Source organism: Benincasa hispida, chromosome 8, assembly GCF_009727055.1.
Source record: "Benincasa hispida cultivar B227 chromosome 8, ASM972705v1, whole genome shotgun sequence".
NCBI lineage: Eukaryota > Viridiplantae > Streptophyta > Magnoliopsida > Cucurbitales > Cucurbitaceae > Benincasa > Benincasa hispida.
In genome coordinates, this window is record NC_052356.1 from 1165805 (window position 1) to 1184314 (window position 18510).

The 18510-nt window shown below is 37.5% G+C and overlaps 1 protein-coding gene across 1 annotated transcript; it reads right to left on the bottom strand.

Annotated features, from left to right (window-relative positions):
* Positions 1–992: 992 nt before the first annotated feature.
* Positions 993–18219, bottom strand: LOC120082936 (mitochondrial fission protein ELM1). Its single transcript, XM_039038369.1, has 10 exons — positions 17750–18219; positions 17250–17488; positions 17069–17165; positions 13969–14118; positions 13723–13849; positions 10325–10437; positions 10184–10247; positions 9984–10077; positions 9766–9874; positions 993–1547 (listed from the first exon to the last, which is right to left on the bottom strand). Exons 1-10 carry the CDS (start codon positions 17930–17932, stop codon positions 1446–1448), a joined length of 1278 nt encoding a protein of 425 aa, XP_038894297.1. The 5' UTR covers positions 17933–18219; the 3' UTR covers positions 993–1445.
* Positions 18220–18510: the final 291 nt, after the last annotated feature.

Consider the following 18510-nt stretch of genomic DNA (forward strand, 5'->3'; position numbering starts at 1 on the left):
CTGACAAAGCAGAATATTGTCCACAATATTGCCTTTCACAAAGACAAATTGAAATCTCTAAGCCCCCTGGATTAGGCCTTTTAAGAACTAGAGCTATCAAAGTCGCATTTACACCAGGAGGAAGGAAAAAAAGTGTCAAATAAATGGACTGCATCACATAAGTCATTCCCAACCACACCCTAAGCTACTTTAGAAAACCCCACTTAAAAACCATCAGGTCCAAGGGTTATATAAATTTAAACCTCAAACTTTTGTAAATGTATCAATTTACTCCATTATATTTTGTTTGGGAAAACTCAATGTGAAACTTATAATTATATTAATTAAACCCGTAAACATTTATAAATGAATCAATTTAGACTTATGTAAAAATTTTCTTTGAAAATTGTCCATACATTTACTCTAATCGTCTAATCTAAACAGACATCTAAAGAAGGTTATATAATTTGAGAATTAATGAATGACTTTTAAAGATAATCATACTGAAGAGCCTATTACTGATTTTTGAAAATTTTGGAGTTTAATTAACTCAAATTATAAGTTCTACATGATATTTTGATTAACAAAATCTAGAGGAAATAACTTGATATACTTGTGAAAGTTCAAAGTTTGAATTGATACAATTATTAATTTAGAATCTTAATTGATACAACACTCAAAATTTAAGAGTATAAATTGATTTGCACTTCTTTTATTTCCACTAAGTGATTAGATTTGTTGGTGTGGAACCTTATGTGAGAAATGGTGAAAAAGTGAATAGACAATTGAAAAAGATTCAGAGTAAAAACCTTAAAGCCCTAAAACGAAAATATTTCTAGAGGCATATAACAAATGAAGAGAATATTATATTATTGTTTTGTAGAATAGGTTGAAAAATTCGAACCACAAACCTATATCGATATTTTTATGTCAGTTAAATATAGTTCTAACTTACTAAAAAACGATACTAAGGTCCCCAAAGCTCAAAGCTCGATTAATTAACCAAGGACACCTGTCAAACTCATTCAATGATTTATACACAGAGAACCAATTTCCACCAAACCAATGGTCAGTTTCATATCTGTTTGTTCCAACAGTAGCTAGTAACAAAATCATTTATAACTTTGCTTATTTTTCTCAAATAAAATGAACCAATTTACAACAAATATATATCCCACCGTACGGTATAAAAATTATCTCAACAAAATCTAAGAGCTGCCATATCTGTGGAAAAGAGCAAGCCAAAGCCTCTGCCTATAATACAAGCCGCACTAACAAACAGCTGCTACTAGCTTCATTATTCTTTTCTTAAGTTTTGTCCAAGAATTGGATTTGAAACCATTAATGCTTGTAATTCTCTGTTCCTATGTGCACCATTGTACAAAAGTATTGCTCAAATAATGAAGGGGCCCCATTTTTATGACATCTGGAGCGTACGTTGTGTGTAACACTTCTCACTAGACTTCCTATGGCCGTATTCTCCAGCCACGCTTGGCTAGTTCCTCCCGCACCCGAGTAGCTGCTTCTGCCGTATCGTTCAGTGGAGGATAACTCCAGCTTTCTGAGATCTGAAATGTCAAATGGTGTATATGAAACGAAGATCAAACATCCATAGGTCAACATCAGAATGAACGTGAAGTATTGTCTTTACTGGTGAACTTTTATTTAGCATCAAACAGAAAAGCCACCACATTAAGATATTCTTTTCAACTTTTCCATCAAGCAGAAAAGAATGGCCGAATGCTATCGATTATATTGAAAAAGACAAATATACAAGATTTGGAATAAAAAGAGTTCAATAGTATAATATCCATAGCTTTCTAACAATACACTGAAAAGAATCTCAAAAAGATATCAAATCTGGAACTAAATGGTCCATGCCTCCAAGAAAAAAGATTGATTTCATACTGAAGATTAGAAATGTTCTGAAGGGGAATAAAAGAACAAGAGAATAAACATTAAAATCTGTAAATGCAGATAGAATCTGATGACAAATTTTCCTGAATACTGGATATTGGATTTAACGTAGAGACATTTTACAATTTATTAGTTCTGAAATCAAGGGGGTATTTTTATGAGGTTTCTTCATTTTATTTTATTCTATGCCTATCTATCATTGTCCCCCAAATGGCAGGACTTAGGTAAACTTGACAGGGTAACACAGATTTTTTTAAAAGCTTTAATTTTATAGAACTTTCATGAGAAAAAAATGAAAGATTACAAAGGCATTAAAAATAAATAAAATGAAGGGGAAAATACCCTTTTTCGTCCCTGAATTTTCAAGAATAGATGCATTTGGTCCCTAATGTCTGAGTTTTTAAGAATAGGTTTAAAACTAAAGGTCACTCAACTAATAAGTCTACTAAATTTAAACATAAAATTGATTAAATACGTGATGTGGCAAGATGACTTGGAAACAAATATATTTTTTTAAGGGAAAAATACCTTTTTGGCCCCTAAGTTTTGAAGAATAGGTGCATTTAGTACCTAATGTTTCAAATTGGCCATTTTAGTCCCCGAGTTTTCAATAATAGATTTAAAAGGTCCCTCTAAATAAAACATTTAAATTTAATATAAAAAAATTGATACACTTGTGGCCAAATGACATGGGAAAAAAATCTATTTTTAATCTCTTTCTCCCTCCTCTCTCTTAATCTCTCTCCTCCCTCTTCATCTTCTCTCTCGTTGTAGTCTCCTCCATCTCCATTACCGCAACAGTATAACAAGTTGCAGAAAATTTATAGATGAGACACCATACATAATGCATTTAGAAGGATACACAATAGTATTACAAGTTGCACAAAATGGTTCATCATCCCATATCTTAAGCTTAATAGGTCGGCCATAGATGGTAACCATTAGAGCACCAAGCTCAACATAAACATAAAGCAAAAACATGAAACGTTTTTATCTTCATTCTCAACCATGAAGAAATTAAGCAAACATAATCAGATCTAATCCTTAATACTAAGTTCTAGAGAAGAATAAAAAGAAAGGACCCACAAGTTTTATTCTACTGCAAACTCATCTTCATCTTAAATACTCATAAATCTTCATCCCCCATCCCATTACCATTCAGATTCGAAATCAACTCCATCCAGTCAAACGGATTATGAACATTATGTAAGCTTCTTGCTACCCTGCACTGAGAAACAACCAGCCAAACAAAAGAAAACAGAAAGAAAATAGAGGAATAAAGAACAAGGCAATCAGAATGCTCTTTATTTATATATAAACTTCTCCTTCAAGTCTCTCTCGAATATTTAACAACCTCCCTGGAAAAACACTACCCAAAATACACCAACACTCTTCCCTAACCTCCTCGGCTGCTGACCTAAAAGAAGAAAACAAAAAGACTCCCCAGCACCTTAGAGAGAGTCGGGTATTTCTCTCCTCCCAAAAGCCTACACAGCTTTCACCACATTCTTCTCTGCCCTTCTCCTGTACCTTCATTGTCCTTTATAACGGCCTTGTGGTCCCCCTCTCCTTTTTCTCCAACATTCTCTTCCTTTGCTTCTTTGGTTGGTTGTTCATTTCCCTTTTTACCCCTTCTTTTGTAGGTGTAAATAACTTGTGGCCTTACAATACCTCCCTTCTCGAAAAGAACCTTGTCCTCAAGGTTGAAACGTGGAAATTGTTGGTTCATGGCCCGAACATCTTCCCAAGTGGCTTCATTGTCTGGCATTCCCTTCCATTTGACCAACCATTCATTTGTAGCTAGATCTCCATTCCATCTTACTCCCAATACAGTCTCCGGGGTCGTTTGCAACTCAAATTCCTCGGTCAAAATGGGCGGATGTTGTACTTGATGGCCTTGTCCTAATTTCTTCTTCAGCTGCGATATATGGAACACATTGTGTACTTTGGCTTCGGTTGGCAAGGCTAATTTGTATGCAACTTCCCCCACTCGTTCAACTACTCTGTAAGGACCATAGAACCTCGGTGCCAGCTTCTCACTCCTTCTCATTGCCAATGATTTCTGTCTATATGGTCGTACTTTCAAGTAAACTTCTTCTCCAACTTCAAAAATTCTCTCTCTTCTATGTTTATCTGCTGTTTTTTCATCCGGTTTTGAGCAATGGCCAAATTTTCCTTCAGTGCATTGAGAGCCAGATCACGTTCTTGTAACTGTTGTTCCACCGCATTGTTGAAGGTTCTCCTATCTCCATACGTGACTAAGGGTGGGGGACGTCTACCGTAGACTGCTTGGTACGAGGTTGTCTTGATAGAGACGTGGAAGGTCATGTTGTACCACAGTTCAGCCCACGCTATCCATTTGTTCCATTTCCTTGGTTGTTCATTACAAAAATAACGTAGGTAGGTCTCTAGGCAGCGATTCACCCTCTCAGTTTGCCCATCCATTTGAGGATGGAACGAAGTACTCCTTTTCAATTTAGTCCCCATGTTCGTGAACATCTCCTTCCAGAGGTTACTCAAAAACATCTTATCTCTGTCGGTCAAGATTGATAAGGGAACTCCATGGTGTCGTACTACTTCTTGGACGAATATGTCAGCTACTTGCTTGGTTGAGAAGGGGTGTTTGAGGGGTATGAAATGTGCATACTTGCTCAAGCGATCCACTACTACCATTATGGCATCAAAGCCCTCTGCCTTTGGTAAACCTTCCACAAAATCCATGCTCCAATCCTCCAAAATCAGGTAGGGAATGGGGAGGGGTTGTAGCAAACCAGCCAGTGTTAGAGTCTCATATTTGTTCCTTTGACATATCTCGTAGCCTTCCACATATTTCTTCACATCAGTCTTCATTCCTTGCCAATATAGCTGTCTCTTATACACATCTAGATGTGTATAAGAGACAGCCCTAAAGCTGAATTGGGGACTCGAGACAATGTATCAGCTGCTTTGTTTTGCAAGCCTGGTTGATATAAGATCTCAAAGTCGTATCCAAGCAATTTTGTTAGCCAACGTTGGAATTGAGGTTGCACTTCTCGTTGCTCAATAAGGAACTTTAATGCTTTTTCGTTTGAAATCACCGTGAACTTACTCCCCAACAGGTAATGTCTCCATTTCTGCACTGCTAGGACAACTGTCATCAACTCCTTCTCATAAATGGACTTGGCTTGAGCTCTCATTGATAATTTCTGACTAAAGTAGGCTATAGGCTTCGAGTCTTGTGATAATACAGCACCTAACCCAATTCCTGATGCGTCAGTTTCTATCACAAAGCCCTTGGAGAAGTCAGGAAGAGCCAGGACCGAGGCTGTCACCATGGCCTGCTTCAATTTTTCGAGAGCCTGATTGGCTTCTTCATCCCATTTGAACTAATTCTTCTGAAGAAGTTTGGTAAGTGGAGCTGCGATACTTCTATACCCCTGAACAAACCTCCTATAATACCCGGTAAGTCCTAGGAATCCCCTTAATTCAGATACATTTTGCGGTTGTAGCCATTCTCTCATCACTTTGACCTTTCCATCATCTACTTCTACCCCCTTAGCTGATATCCAGTGGCCTAAGTATTGGACCCTGGTTTGGCAGAATGTGCACTTCTGATTTGCATACAGCCTATGATCTCGAAGGACAATGAATACAACTCCCAAATGTGTCTCATGTGTTGATATGTCCGGGTTGTACACCAATATATCATCAAAGGAAATTAGTACAAATTTACGAAGGAAAGGTCGAAAAAACTGGTTCATCAATGATTGGAAGGTGGCTGGCGCATTTGTGAGTCCGAACGGGCATCACAAGGAATTCATAGTGTCCTTCATGAGTCCTGAAGGTTGTATTCTCAATGTCCTTTTCATTCATCTGATCTGATGGTAACCCGACTCAAATCAAGCTTGGAATAGACCGCCGATCCTGTAGTTCATCTAACAACTCTTCAATTACAAGTATAGGGAAACTTGTCGGCCACAGTTGCTTGATTTAGCTTCCGGTAGTCGACACAAAATCTCCACCCACCATCTTTCTTCTACTAACACAACAGGGCTGGAGTAAGGGCTGTGACTGGGTCGAATAATTCCAGCCTTGAGCATCTCTTCCACCAATTTCTCAATCTCTTCTTTTTGGTTGTGACCATTACTTGTAGGGTCTCACATTGATTGGTTTCTGGTCAGCACTAATCAGAATGCGATGGTCCACAACTCTCCTAGGAGGAAGTGTTGTGAGTTCTTCAAATACGTCCACGTTTTGCTCCAACAAGGCTACAGGAAGCTCCCCAGACTCGTTGGGCTCACCCTTCTCCTCGTTTCCTTCCTCACTATCAAATTTATAGTTCTGGAATTCTACCAGAAATCCTTGGCCTTCCTCCTCCCATGACTTTGTTAGCACCTTGAATGAAGCCTCTGCTTTTGGTCAAGGACGGATCACCCTTCAACATGACGTGCGATTCCCTACCAAGAAAGACATGGTCAGTGATGGCCAATGAACTCCCATAAAACCAGTTGTGCATAACCAGAGCATTCCTAACACCACGTCCATCTGTCCCAAATCGTCGCCAAGAAATCCGCCTTCACATTCAAGTTGGGGAGCCTCAATTCGGCTGCTCTGCATACCCCTTCCCCTCGTATAGCCGCGCCATTGTCGATCCCCACTGAGAAATTCTTCTTATTCATTGGTAATTCCAGCTCCTCCACTATTCTACGAGTGCACGAAATTGTGTGTTGCTCCACAGTCAATCAACACTACTACTTCTTTCCCCTTCACCTCCCCTTTCAACTTCATTGTACCTTGGGCAGATAGGCCGCACATTGACCTCAAGGTTATCTCCGCGGTTTCCTCTGTCTCAAGATCTTCTTCTCCTCTTAACTTCTCCCCTTCCTCCTCTTCTCCGATTGCCTCTTCTCTTTCATTGGCGATAAATAGCATCAACTCACGGTTTTCCTTAGTCTTGCATCGGTGACCCGATGCATATTTCTCATTACACCTGAAGCAGAGTCCCTTGTCCAATCGTTCTCGGAACTCACTATCGGAGAGGCGTTTCATGGGTGGATCCTTCTTTATGAAGTTGTTCTTCATAGGTAATGTGATTCGTTTGGTCGCCTCCGCTTCCACGGTCTTCCCGCTCTTCCTTTCAATCATCAGATTCTCCTTCATGTGGGCTTCCTTTTGGCCAGGCCCAACTACCCCCAGATCGGCTAAGGCCAACTTCAGGGCCATGTTCCTATCGCTCACCAACTGGGCTTTGTGCATACATTCCTCCAGTGTATACAGTTTTCTACTAATGACCTCGGCCCTCAGCGTTGGTTCCAGCCCATTTATGAATGCATCCTTGAGAACATCTTCGGCCAAATCGGGTAGGGGTGCCGAATAAGTCACGAACTTCTTCACGTAGTCTGAATATGAATCGTCCTGCTTTATCCTCAACGACCTCGCGTCTAAACTCCCTTCTCCGGTAGGTCTGTAATACTCTAACATTCTTCTTTTCAGCTCCTCCCAAGTACTGATGGGTCTCCGGTTGTGGCTCCATCGGAACCAATCGACTTCATCCGGCCCAAAACTAATGACCGCTACCTTCACCTTCTCTTGATCGGATAACTCGTGGATTTCAAAGTAAGGTTTCGACCTTGTACACTCACGGTTCCGGGTTTTCTCCTACGAAAACAGGTATTTCTAACCTTTTGTACTTGCTCTTGTCGGCTCCTCATCCTCCTCCATTGCTGGGAGTTGAATCGGCCTCATCAATCTTCCCCTTCATTTTCATCCGTCGACCATCAAATGCGCCCGATTCTTCGGCCTTCCGAGCAGCATTACTCTCCCTCATTTCCTCTGTCAGTTTCTCTATATTTTTGCAAAGCCCCAGCAGCATTTTTTTCATTTCGGAGACTTCCTTCTCGCTTTTTTCCATCCTTTCTTCTATTTATTTCTGAGCCATCGCATGCGTTCGCCCCAGGATGAAGCGGCTCTGATACCACTTGTAAGCTTCTTGCTACCCTGCACTGAGAAACAACCAGCCAAACAAAAGAAAATAGAGCAATAAAGAACAAGGCAATCAGAATGCTCTTTATTTATACATAAACTTCTCCTTCAAGTCTCTCTCGAACATTTAACAACCTCCCTGGAAAAACACTACCCAAAATACACCAACACTCTTCCCTAACCTCCTCGGCTGCTGACCTAAAAGAAGAAAACAAAAAGACTCCCCAGCACCTTAGAGAGAGTCGGGTATTTCTCTCCTCCCACTACACAACTTTCACCACATTCTTCTCTGCCCTTCTCCTGTACCTTCATTGTCCTTTATAACGGCCTTGTGGTCCCCCTCTCCTTTTTCTCCAACATTCTCTTCCTTTGCTTCTTTGGTTAGTTGTTCATTTCCCTTTTTACCCCTTCTTTTGTAGGTGTAAATAACTTGTGGCCTTACACATTATAGATTTGCCCATACCCAAATTCTTTGTATAGGCTCATCAAATCCGCATTCATTCCAACAAGACCCACCGGTAAAGCATCATACACAGAATTTTCTCAATAAATTCAAAGCCTCTATTACAATTCACTCAATCCTCACTCAGTTTCTTCCTCAACGATGAGAAAGAGGATGAGAGGGAGGAGAGACGAGAGAGAGAGAGATAGGATGAAAATGGAGATAGAATAAGAGAGAGAAGGGAGAAAGAAAGGGAAAGATTAAAAAAAAAATCTTTTTTTTTCTATGTCATCTCACCATGTCAGCTTCTATCAATTTCTTTAATATTAAATTTGAAGGTTTTATTTAGAAATGACCTTTTAAACCTATTCTTGAAAACTCAGGGACTAAAAAGGTATTTTTTTTCCTAAAATGAAATAAATAAATAGAAAACCTCTTATAGAAAGAGACCAATCAAGCAAAATAGTGCCTATAGAAAATTTACAGAAAACCTTTGCATTTGAAGACCAAAAAGAAACAATAAACCTAATAAGGGCCCAAACGTCGCTAGGCTCCTTATCCAACCACTTTTTAGACACTCTATTGTTCCTTTCACTTGAAAGATTCAAATGGCAACACAGATTGATGTGATCATGGTCACCATCAAACCCATGGAAATCCAATTAAGTGGGAGGAAGCCCAGGTTGAGCTTAAGAAGAACTTTCAAAGAGCTAGCCCAACTGCTTGACTCATGGTGGCATAGACCCACGCTCATGTGTGGCACCCTCAACTCAGATGACATGCCCCATCTACACACATCAGATCCAACCGGCGCTTATTGGTTCATAAGCCCAAGACTGCCCAAGCGTCCACAAGCCACAAGAAAAAGGCCCACATTTGCTCACCTATGCATGCACGCCTTCACCCACGTTGCTTTCATTCACCCTTGTTCTCTCAAAATATACACTCCACTTTTTCCCATGCTATTGCTAACTTTATGTTTGAAGAATGTGTTTTAAGATTAAACACTACTATCATCAGTTTCCCTTAGTCGTACTTTACTTATACAAATTTTAGTTTAAGTTTTGTCGATCTCACTTAGTTCATACTTCTTTAGAAATTAAAGATGTTGAGAAACTAATTGTTTTTGAGAAAATATAAGTATTAAGAACAGATTATGGCTTTAATTAGGCCCGAGTTAGATTTTTGTTTTATTTTCCTTCTTGGCTACAAGTACTTAATGACACATGACGCCTGCAAACATGATGATTTAGAAAGGACAAACTTGAGGAGAATTGTCCTTCAGCAGAGCCAAACGAAGAACGCTAAGAAAAGATTCATGCCCTTCTACATGTTAGCATTTAATTTTGCAACATTGAGCTAATTAGATCACGCATCCAAAGAGAGGAAAATACATCGAAAGATGTGTATCAGTTTGGTCACAAAGTATTTGAAGCATCATGAAATGAAAAAAGTAAAATACTTACATCCTCAGTCCCTGTAAATGGGCGGATGACTCCTCTCTCCTTCAAGGATTTATGGAATGCTGAATACTTCCACTTACAACGCTCAGTTCCAATGACATAGACAGGCTTCCTGCAATAATAACAAACAGGAATTATCAACAAACCAGGGTATAAACAACTGTGACTAAGACACCGAAAAAATTAGAGCAGGGGGTTAATCATGAGACAGACGATCATACCCAGTACTGCAAACCTCACTAATCATGCTAACCGAATCTGCTGTTACAACAAATGCATCTGCCCAAGCTAAGTGGCCCATGTGCGGATTTGTCTCTGATGAATATTAATATTGAACTACCGAATTAAATTATCAAATAACGCAAAACAATATTTCAAAACTACAGACGAACTCATTAAACTCATTTCATAGTAAATGAACCTTGTCTATCCCAGATGTAAACTTTTGGATTATCCCCAAGTTCTTTCACAATAACATTATACACCTGTCAAGGAAAAATAGGATATCATAAAAGAAAGGTCACATCTGGATATTGCTAAGATTTTTTTTCCTCAATACTACCTTCTCAGGAGTTCTGTCTGAGAAGGATATTCTGACACTTCCACAGCTTGCAAGAACACTCAGCAAACTGGTTACCAGCTGCTTTGCAAGATCCACACCATATCGACAGCAACCTGCAGAAAATCATATTATAGTTCATAAACATGATCATCAACAAGAATGCAGCAGAAATACTGAGATTGAGACTTATATACAAATTGTTCATTAGTTCATTAGTTCAGACCCTTGGTTCTACTATTGATCTGGGTAGAAGTTTGTGCGAGTCAATATATCTCCACTTCTCCACCTAGATCCTAGCAACTTACGCACTTCACCTAGATCCTTATCAAAGCACTTGAACTCATCTTCCCCTTTGAAAAAGAGCTTTTTCAGACCCTCTGGAAGTCCAAAAGCCCGAGAAAAATCAACATTCTGGTTTGGGCTTTAATTTTTGGATCTCTTAATTGCTCTGAAGTGTTGCAACACAAACTTCAATCTCATTATCTTTCACCCACCATCTGCCATTTATGCCTAGCAAGTAGTGAAGACTTACAACATGTGTTCTTTGATTGTCCTTATTCAAGAAAATGCTGGAAGAATCTCTTTTCATATTTCAATCAACATTGGATCTTTGGACAGAACATTCACAGTAATGTTTCCCATATTTTGACTGGACCGATCTTGTCTTCTAAGACACAAATTCTTTGGTCAAATGCGGTTAAAGCCTTAATTTCAAAATTATGGTTTGAACGAAACCAAAGAGTATTCCACAACAAGGTTGCCGAATGGTCAGACAGATTTGGATCAGCCTGCCTATTAGCTTCCTCTCGGTGCTCTCAGTCCAAGTTTTTTGGCTGATTATTCTATCTAGGACATTTGCCTTATAGCTTTTATACCTTCTTTGTAACTATTTAGTAGTCTCTGATTTTGTTTGATAGTTTCATCTTGTAAATGGATATGATAAGAGTGCTATGGGGTGTCAACCTAGTTGGGATGTCCTTGTGCACCTACTCATCCATAGAGCTCCGGTTTATTATGATTATTATCTTGTTTCGTTGTATTTTGAGCTATGTACTTTGAGCAATAATCTCCTTTCATTATATCAATGAAAAGTTTGTTTCCGTTTAAAAAAAATGCACTCCTATGTCATGAATTGTATCTAGTAGCCAAGAGGAAGAGAATAAAGTAAAGGGCGCACAATGGACCGGTATAACCCTTTAGCAATCTACCCTCACATATTTAATGAACAAAACAGGAAAAATATATAAAATAAATAACATAACCAAAATATGTAGCTCCAAGGCATCTGAAAAATGAAGATAATAGCTCTATATCATGACTGCTATAGGTTTCTCTACATTGCCCTCACAGCAGGATTTCTTACAGAGTGAACACCCTAAATCCTGCATTGACTTTTGTCCATATAGTGTCAAAAATTATGTTTCTGCAAAATGCAAACTTAATTCTTTGACTCGTCTGTTTTTCACAAACCTAGTTGGTATTAGAGGAAAAAGAAAACCTAGATGATGTCAGAACCCTCGGTGCATCTTTTGGTCCCATGCTTTTCCTCTTATGTTTAGTGTGTTTGTACTCTCCAGCATGCAAAGAATAACTATTTTTCCTTTCAAATTTAAGTACACAAACTGGTTTGGCACAGAGAATGACAACAATTTGTCTGTGTTGCACTCTCCAAATAAGATTGCATCAATATCAACCATCCATGTCTGCACTTGACTACTATTGGAGGACAGCCAGCCTTGTCTGAGCAGTCCGTCAAGTGGTGTCCTTGTTTGCCACTGATCACATCTAGTCAAACCATACATCTAACCTAAATGCAACAATGTCTGAAGTAACTTCTGAATAAACTTCATTTTCTGTAATTGAAATGTCTAAGAATGGGAACATTAGTTCGAACAAGCATTCTATCCAAAGCGTCAGCATTCAATTAAATGAACAAAACTTCCATTGTCAAATGTTAATATGTATATTAGATTCTTATTTGGAATCTGAAGTTAGATGTAGTATTGGCTCGGACTAATGATTTTTATGATGTCATTGTGGAGGATTCTTTAGATGAGGCTCTTTGTTTGTTACTCGGTGAGCAAAAGATGGTTGTTTCTTCAAGCAATAATGACAAGATTATTTCGAAAAAAGATGCAGGGCATTCTTCTCCATCCCTCCCTTTGATTTTAAAAAGATTTATTTTCACACCTTGATATTTGTGGTCTCCAGATTTGGGGAATTCCACAATTTTCAAAAGATTAAGCTTGTTTGGCAGATCAGTCAACTAATAATTTCATTGGGAGCAAAAATTGCATATGAGGAAGCATCTTTTGTTTCTTTTTAGTTTTCCTTTTTTTGTCTTCATGTCCAGTATATCTTGTGATTTTCTGTGGTAAAGGTGCGCCAGCAGTTAAAGTTTTGTTCCTAGGAGCTGTCAGTTTTTTATGTTTTATGGTTTGAGACGCCACCTACACACACACAGTCACCAATTTAAGGAATGTTTACTGACAATGATATCCTGCCACAAAGCACCTTTTTCAATCATAAATTTCCATCCCCATTAGGCCAAAAGACTCAGATTTATGCATTTCACGTTGCCTATTCCAAGGCCTCCACTACACCTAGGTAGAGAAGTGGTTTTCCATTTCACTAAGTGGTTTTCCATTTTCTTGAAAGGACTTCCAACAAAAAATCCCAGTCAGTCCAACGTAATGACCCAACCTTTCTTCTTCTCGCATTTATAATCATCCACCACCCCATCTACAAAAAGAATGGAGTCGAGGATTTGTCACTCTGACACAAAGACCGAATGGTTCTCCTCATTCTGTTTGCAAGGACTTTGGAACCACCTTATACGTATTTTGTCACTAAGCTTATGCATCGATAATCAACAACTTTGACCACTCTAAATTTCTTAGGAATTAGACAAGGATAAGTTCTTCAAATGTTTTATTCTCTTCTATTTTGGGGCTTTACTTTTACGGGTCTTTTCGTCTTTCTTGTTCCATTAGTAACTTTTTTTTCCTTTTCATATATCAATGAAAATTTGTTTCTGGTTCAAACATATACCGATGATCTTTCTCGAACTTGGTTAGTCTTCGAAATGTTTTCTAAAAAATTCACAATTAATATAATGTCAACAACTGACCTAAATTCAATAAAAACATATCAACGTGCAACAGCTGAATCTACTCATATATCATAGTACAAAAGGATCATTCAGCCTACTAAGAAACTCATACACTAGGGTTAATAATATAATTTTCACAATAACATAGAAACAAGGAATGATCCATTTTTATAAGAAATGATTATCAACAAGGTATACCTAACGTTTCAAAAACAAAAAGAACGGGGGACAATAAAAAATTTGAGTAAGATCAAGTATGACAACCCAATATATTGAAAAAACTCACTTGTAGGCCCTCCTATGTTGACCACCAATAAGGGTTTTGGAAGAGGAGCAAACACATCATGCCATGCACTAGCTGCACTACGTAATGCAGCAAAATCAATCTGATGCAGGGCTCCAACAGTCAAGACCTAAATTTTGAAAATTTCAGAACAGATGGTATTTTCTCAATGGGGAGAAGGGAACATGACATAATGAGCCTAAAAAATCGATTAAAGAATAAAAAGATATTTATGGTCAGCACACTTACCACATGTTGATCCGGTGGTTCCCGTGGAGTTATCCACTTCCTTATAAATCGAGGAACTTGCTCTTGTGCTAGAGGAGTTAAAGGATAATAATCATGATGAGGCGTGATGACCATGTCAAACCGATTCAAACGCAACCGTGGATGTTGAATCTTACCCCAAAAAGAAAAACATATTTTTTATAAGAAAAATAAAAGATAAATATAGGAACTTGAAACTTTAGTATTCCTTAAAAAATTATCTGCTAATCAAAATACACAAAAATCAAAATGAGCAACAGTTGCAGTTACATTAAAAATTATGTGAACTATGAAGTTTTGTCAATCTGAAAATGTCCGATAAAGCTGGAGAGTGGTTCAAGCATTGCTTCATAAAAGTTTTAAATAGCACAAAATACAACTTTTATTACAAATATGCAAATAGGAAGAGATGCAAAAAAAAGAGAGAAAAAACCCCACAAGAGATGGTGAAACTCAAAAACCAACTGAATCCAAACTCAAATTCTGTTTTTTAACATTGTTTTCAGATTTTATGATCCAAATTATGCAAATCTTGAAAAGTGAAAACAACATAAAAAAAAACTCTAACAAATATAGTATTTCATTTAATAAACTCAATTGTTTTGGTTAAATTGAAATATGTATTATACAATATATTATTAGTTATATGATATTAAAAGAATAACTATACAAAAATTATAACATAAACCAAGTTCAAAAACTAATTAATAATAACTTATATTCAACCTAATACTTAGTGAGCAACTATAATTAATTTTATAGTTTATAAATATATTATCAAACACATTTTGACAATTGTTTAAATTGGAATTTAATTTCTGAATTTGTTATCAAACACATATCTAAAAACATGAAATACAACTCTATTTTTATTGAATCCTTTGTTTTCAGATCGCCTACCAAATACGCCCTTGGAATCCTAACATTAAATTCTTGATTCTAGCACTTTCTAATGCTCCACGAGTCTTGAGCCTTGAACAAATAAAATAATCTAAGATAAGGTTCCGTAAAGAGAACTTATTGAGCAACAAATTATCCTAAACCTTTATCATTTTTGAAAAAATAAAAACCTCAATTCATTAAAAGACAAATCAACATCAGCCAAAGGGCTTGGGGTAGAGGGCGGGGCAGCTCTGCCAAGAACTAACTTTTGAGTGCCTTCTAATCATTAATAATCAAGAGGCTGTAATTTATAAATGAAATTTGATTAAAAGAACACCACCAAGTCATATTGCATACAAAAGTACAAAAAGAATTCAAATCTAAAGACTCTCTATCTTCAAACGTATATCATTCTTTTCCTTCCAAATGTTCCACAAAAGTGCTCTAGTTGCAGGGCTCCACAAAACCTTTGGTTTCCCCTATAGTTCCATGCATTTAAGCCTTCTAGAATCCTGTCATCTTCCAAGAGAATCATAGAGATATCCCAAGTTTTGGTTGTAAATGGCAGTGTAAAAACAGATGATCTTCCTCTCTTAAACACGATCTATAGATAGATGAGGATAGGGTCAAAGAAGAAAACTTCCTTTGGAGCTTATCATCAGCTTGAGGCTTCTATGAGCCATAGACCAAGGAAAATAATATACCTTCTTTGGACTTTTGCCATTCTAAATCAACTTTATCAGCAGAATATTATGGCTCCGTTAGAAAGGTTTAAGAAAGCTGATCTTTCAATATTAATGCAAGATCCCAAAATCTGATCTTAGAACCGTTACCAACTAGAAAGTTGAAAGCCTCCTTAATGACATTGTAGATTATCTATCCCTTATAAACTTAAAATAGTTATTGTTCAACTTCACCATGTTACATGCCTCCATGTTCTGAAGCTTACTTAAGGTCTCACAGGCACTTGCCCAGAAGACCTATGCCTGTCTCTAACAAAAGAAAGTAATCCAAAGTTGAAGGTTCCTCCAAAACCTAATGCATCCTCATAAACAGACATAACAAGGCCATATGATATTTATACCACACCTCCACTGGAACTTCCGAAATAAATAGAGTAAATGTCAACCCTTCTTCACAATAATACTCAATAATCTAGCTTCATACTTTTCAACACAACTAAGAATCATAAAAACGGCTAGAAATGATCAACACTCACATAATTGAGGAGCAAGAACTTTGTACCAATCATCATGGACATATCTCCTAACAACCACGATCAAGCATCTCAACAAATATAGTGTCAGACAAAAGTTCAGCCTTCAATCACATGCACAAACTCCTTGATAATAGAATAGCCTAAACTACCAACCTCCAAAACATGAGACATGAAACAAGAGCAAGGTATAATCGACAAAATGGAACAAATTTTCAAATAAACAAGAATCTTGATTCCCCTTCTAACACACACAAAACAAGACCAAAAGACGGGAGAGGGAGAGAGAAAGAGATAGAAATGTTAAGTTTTTCTTCATATGAATAAGCTTTTATACCCTCATGTCCAAAACTAAAGTATTTACAAGTTTACTCAATAATCTCTCCCTCTCTCTCTCTCTCTAATATTTCAATGCAAAATTTCATTAAAAAAAGAATACTACTACTTCTCTGAGGAAGTGCACCAATGGCCTTCTCTCCCAACTTAAGGCTACTTTTTCTAAAAAGCCTAAAATGATTGAGGTGACGGATTGCCAAGGAACTTTTCTTCCCAATTGATTCACCCGTATGGCCATACTAGGATGATGTGTTCCCCTTATTACCAATATCATCCCATTCATAATGTCATCTTCTTTTTAATGGAGAAACCAACTCCAGTTAAGATAAATAAAAGCAAAAGCATAAGCTATACACACAACACAGCCCTGATTAAGAAAGCTGGAAAATAATGACAAAAATTAACCTAAAAAAGAAGAAGAAAAGGATAATTACGAAAGATTTTAGTCAAAAACATCCAAAGGGAGCGATTGAAATGTCCCAAACTCCCAACTCCCTCTAGGACTCCTTTAAAACCCTGTTCATCCTCTCCAACCAAATACTTGATAGGATTGCAAAAGAACTTTTCCATTTTCATAATGATCATCAAATGTATCCCTTAGCCAAATACAAGTAACATATGAAATGTGACAAAGAATAATTACCATACCTGCACAACAAAAACATTCTCTGATACCAGTCGTCTAATGGAACTCGTAATAGTTATGGTATCCCTACCAGATGCAACCACCAACAAAGGTCCATCCCTGGAAATTAAACAAGCACACACCATATGTGAAGTCTGATAATCAAATTCTTCCCTGCAAAGATATTCGGAAAAAAAAAATTACTTTTCATAAGTCTCCCGAACCGTAGATACAATATGCTTCAAGTCAGCTTCTAAAATGCATGACAAGCCCTGGCTTCCGCCATTTTCTGAAGATAGAGGCATAAGTTTCCTCCCTTCGGATCGCATCAAAATCCGAGTGTAAACACCTATCAGGGTCATGATATAATCTAATTTTTTGTGAAGAGAAACTGGAAGCCAGTGGAGCCAATCATTTATTCCTCCTCTAGGCCTTGTAACCCGCTGCATATGAGAGGAGCACATATTAGATACAGTTGTTAGTCTCAGGATTTCAGTATAGACGCCCTCAAATACTGAAAAAAAGAAAAGATGATGAACATTTCTAGTTTTAAGATTTGCTAAGGTCATCAAACTAATACCAAAGTTGCTTCTTACTACTAGATAAATTTAACACCCAGTCCCGGATGTGAATGCACGTAACAGCCTTGTAATTCCATACAAAAACAACTCAACCCTCGAAAAAGATGAATTCGCAGAACTTACATAGAGCACATGCTTATCAGCCAAGCCAAGCGCCTGAACCAAACCGATACACTGATTCTCAGAGCCGGAAGAGCCGTTACCGATGACAACCGCACGCCTTATAACGCCATAAACGTCGCCTTCAAAGATTTCTGCTTTGGCCATGGTAGGGCTAGGTGGCTCCGTCAAACGTATCGGTCTCATCGATCACTATACGATTATTTTCAATCAATACCCTAAATCTTCCAGACAAATATCAACTTCCCAGAATCGTTTTTAAATAGGAAGTTGAAATTCAGCTGCACTTCGGAGTAAAGAGGAAATCAAAACTTAGCACAGTTCTGCAGAACAACGGCGACCGTAGTTCTCCCCTCGACTAGGCTTGCGTCTTTCTTACTTTTCTTCTTCCCATTTAGATTTCCCCTTTTTTTTTTCTTTTTTCCTTTCATCCTTTTTTTTCCTCTTAGATTTTCCTTTTTTTTCTTTTTTCCTTTTTCGAACTCCATTGAGTACTGATATGACACCCAAAAAATAAAGAAAAAAGAAAAAAAGTGAATGCTATTTGCTATATCTATATCTATATCTATATCTATATCTATATCTATATCTATATCTATATCTATATCTATACTAGGTAAAATGGCTACCATGTGAGAACTTTTACATCCTCATTCTATCTTATAATTTTCATAATTTCTCTTTGTCCTTAAGGTTGAGGAGTTTATATCTGAAATAGTGTATTCTTTTATATACGAGTGTAATGTGATCATAAATATAAAATA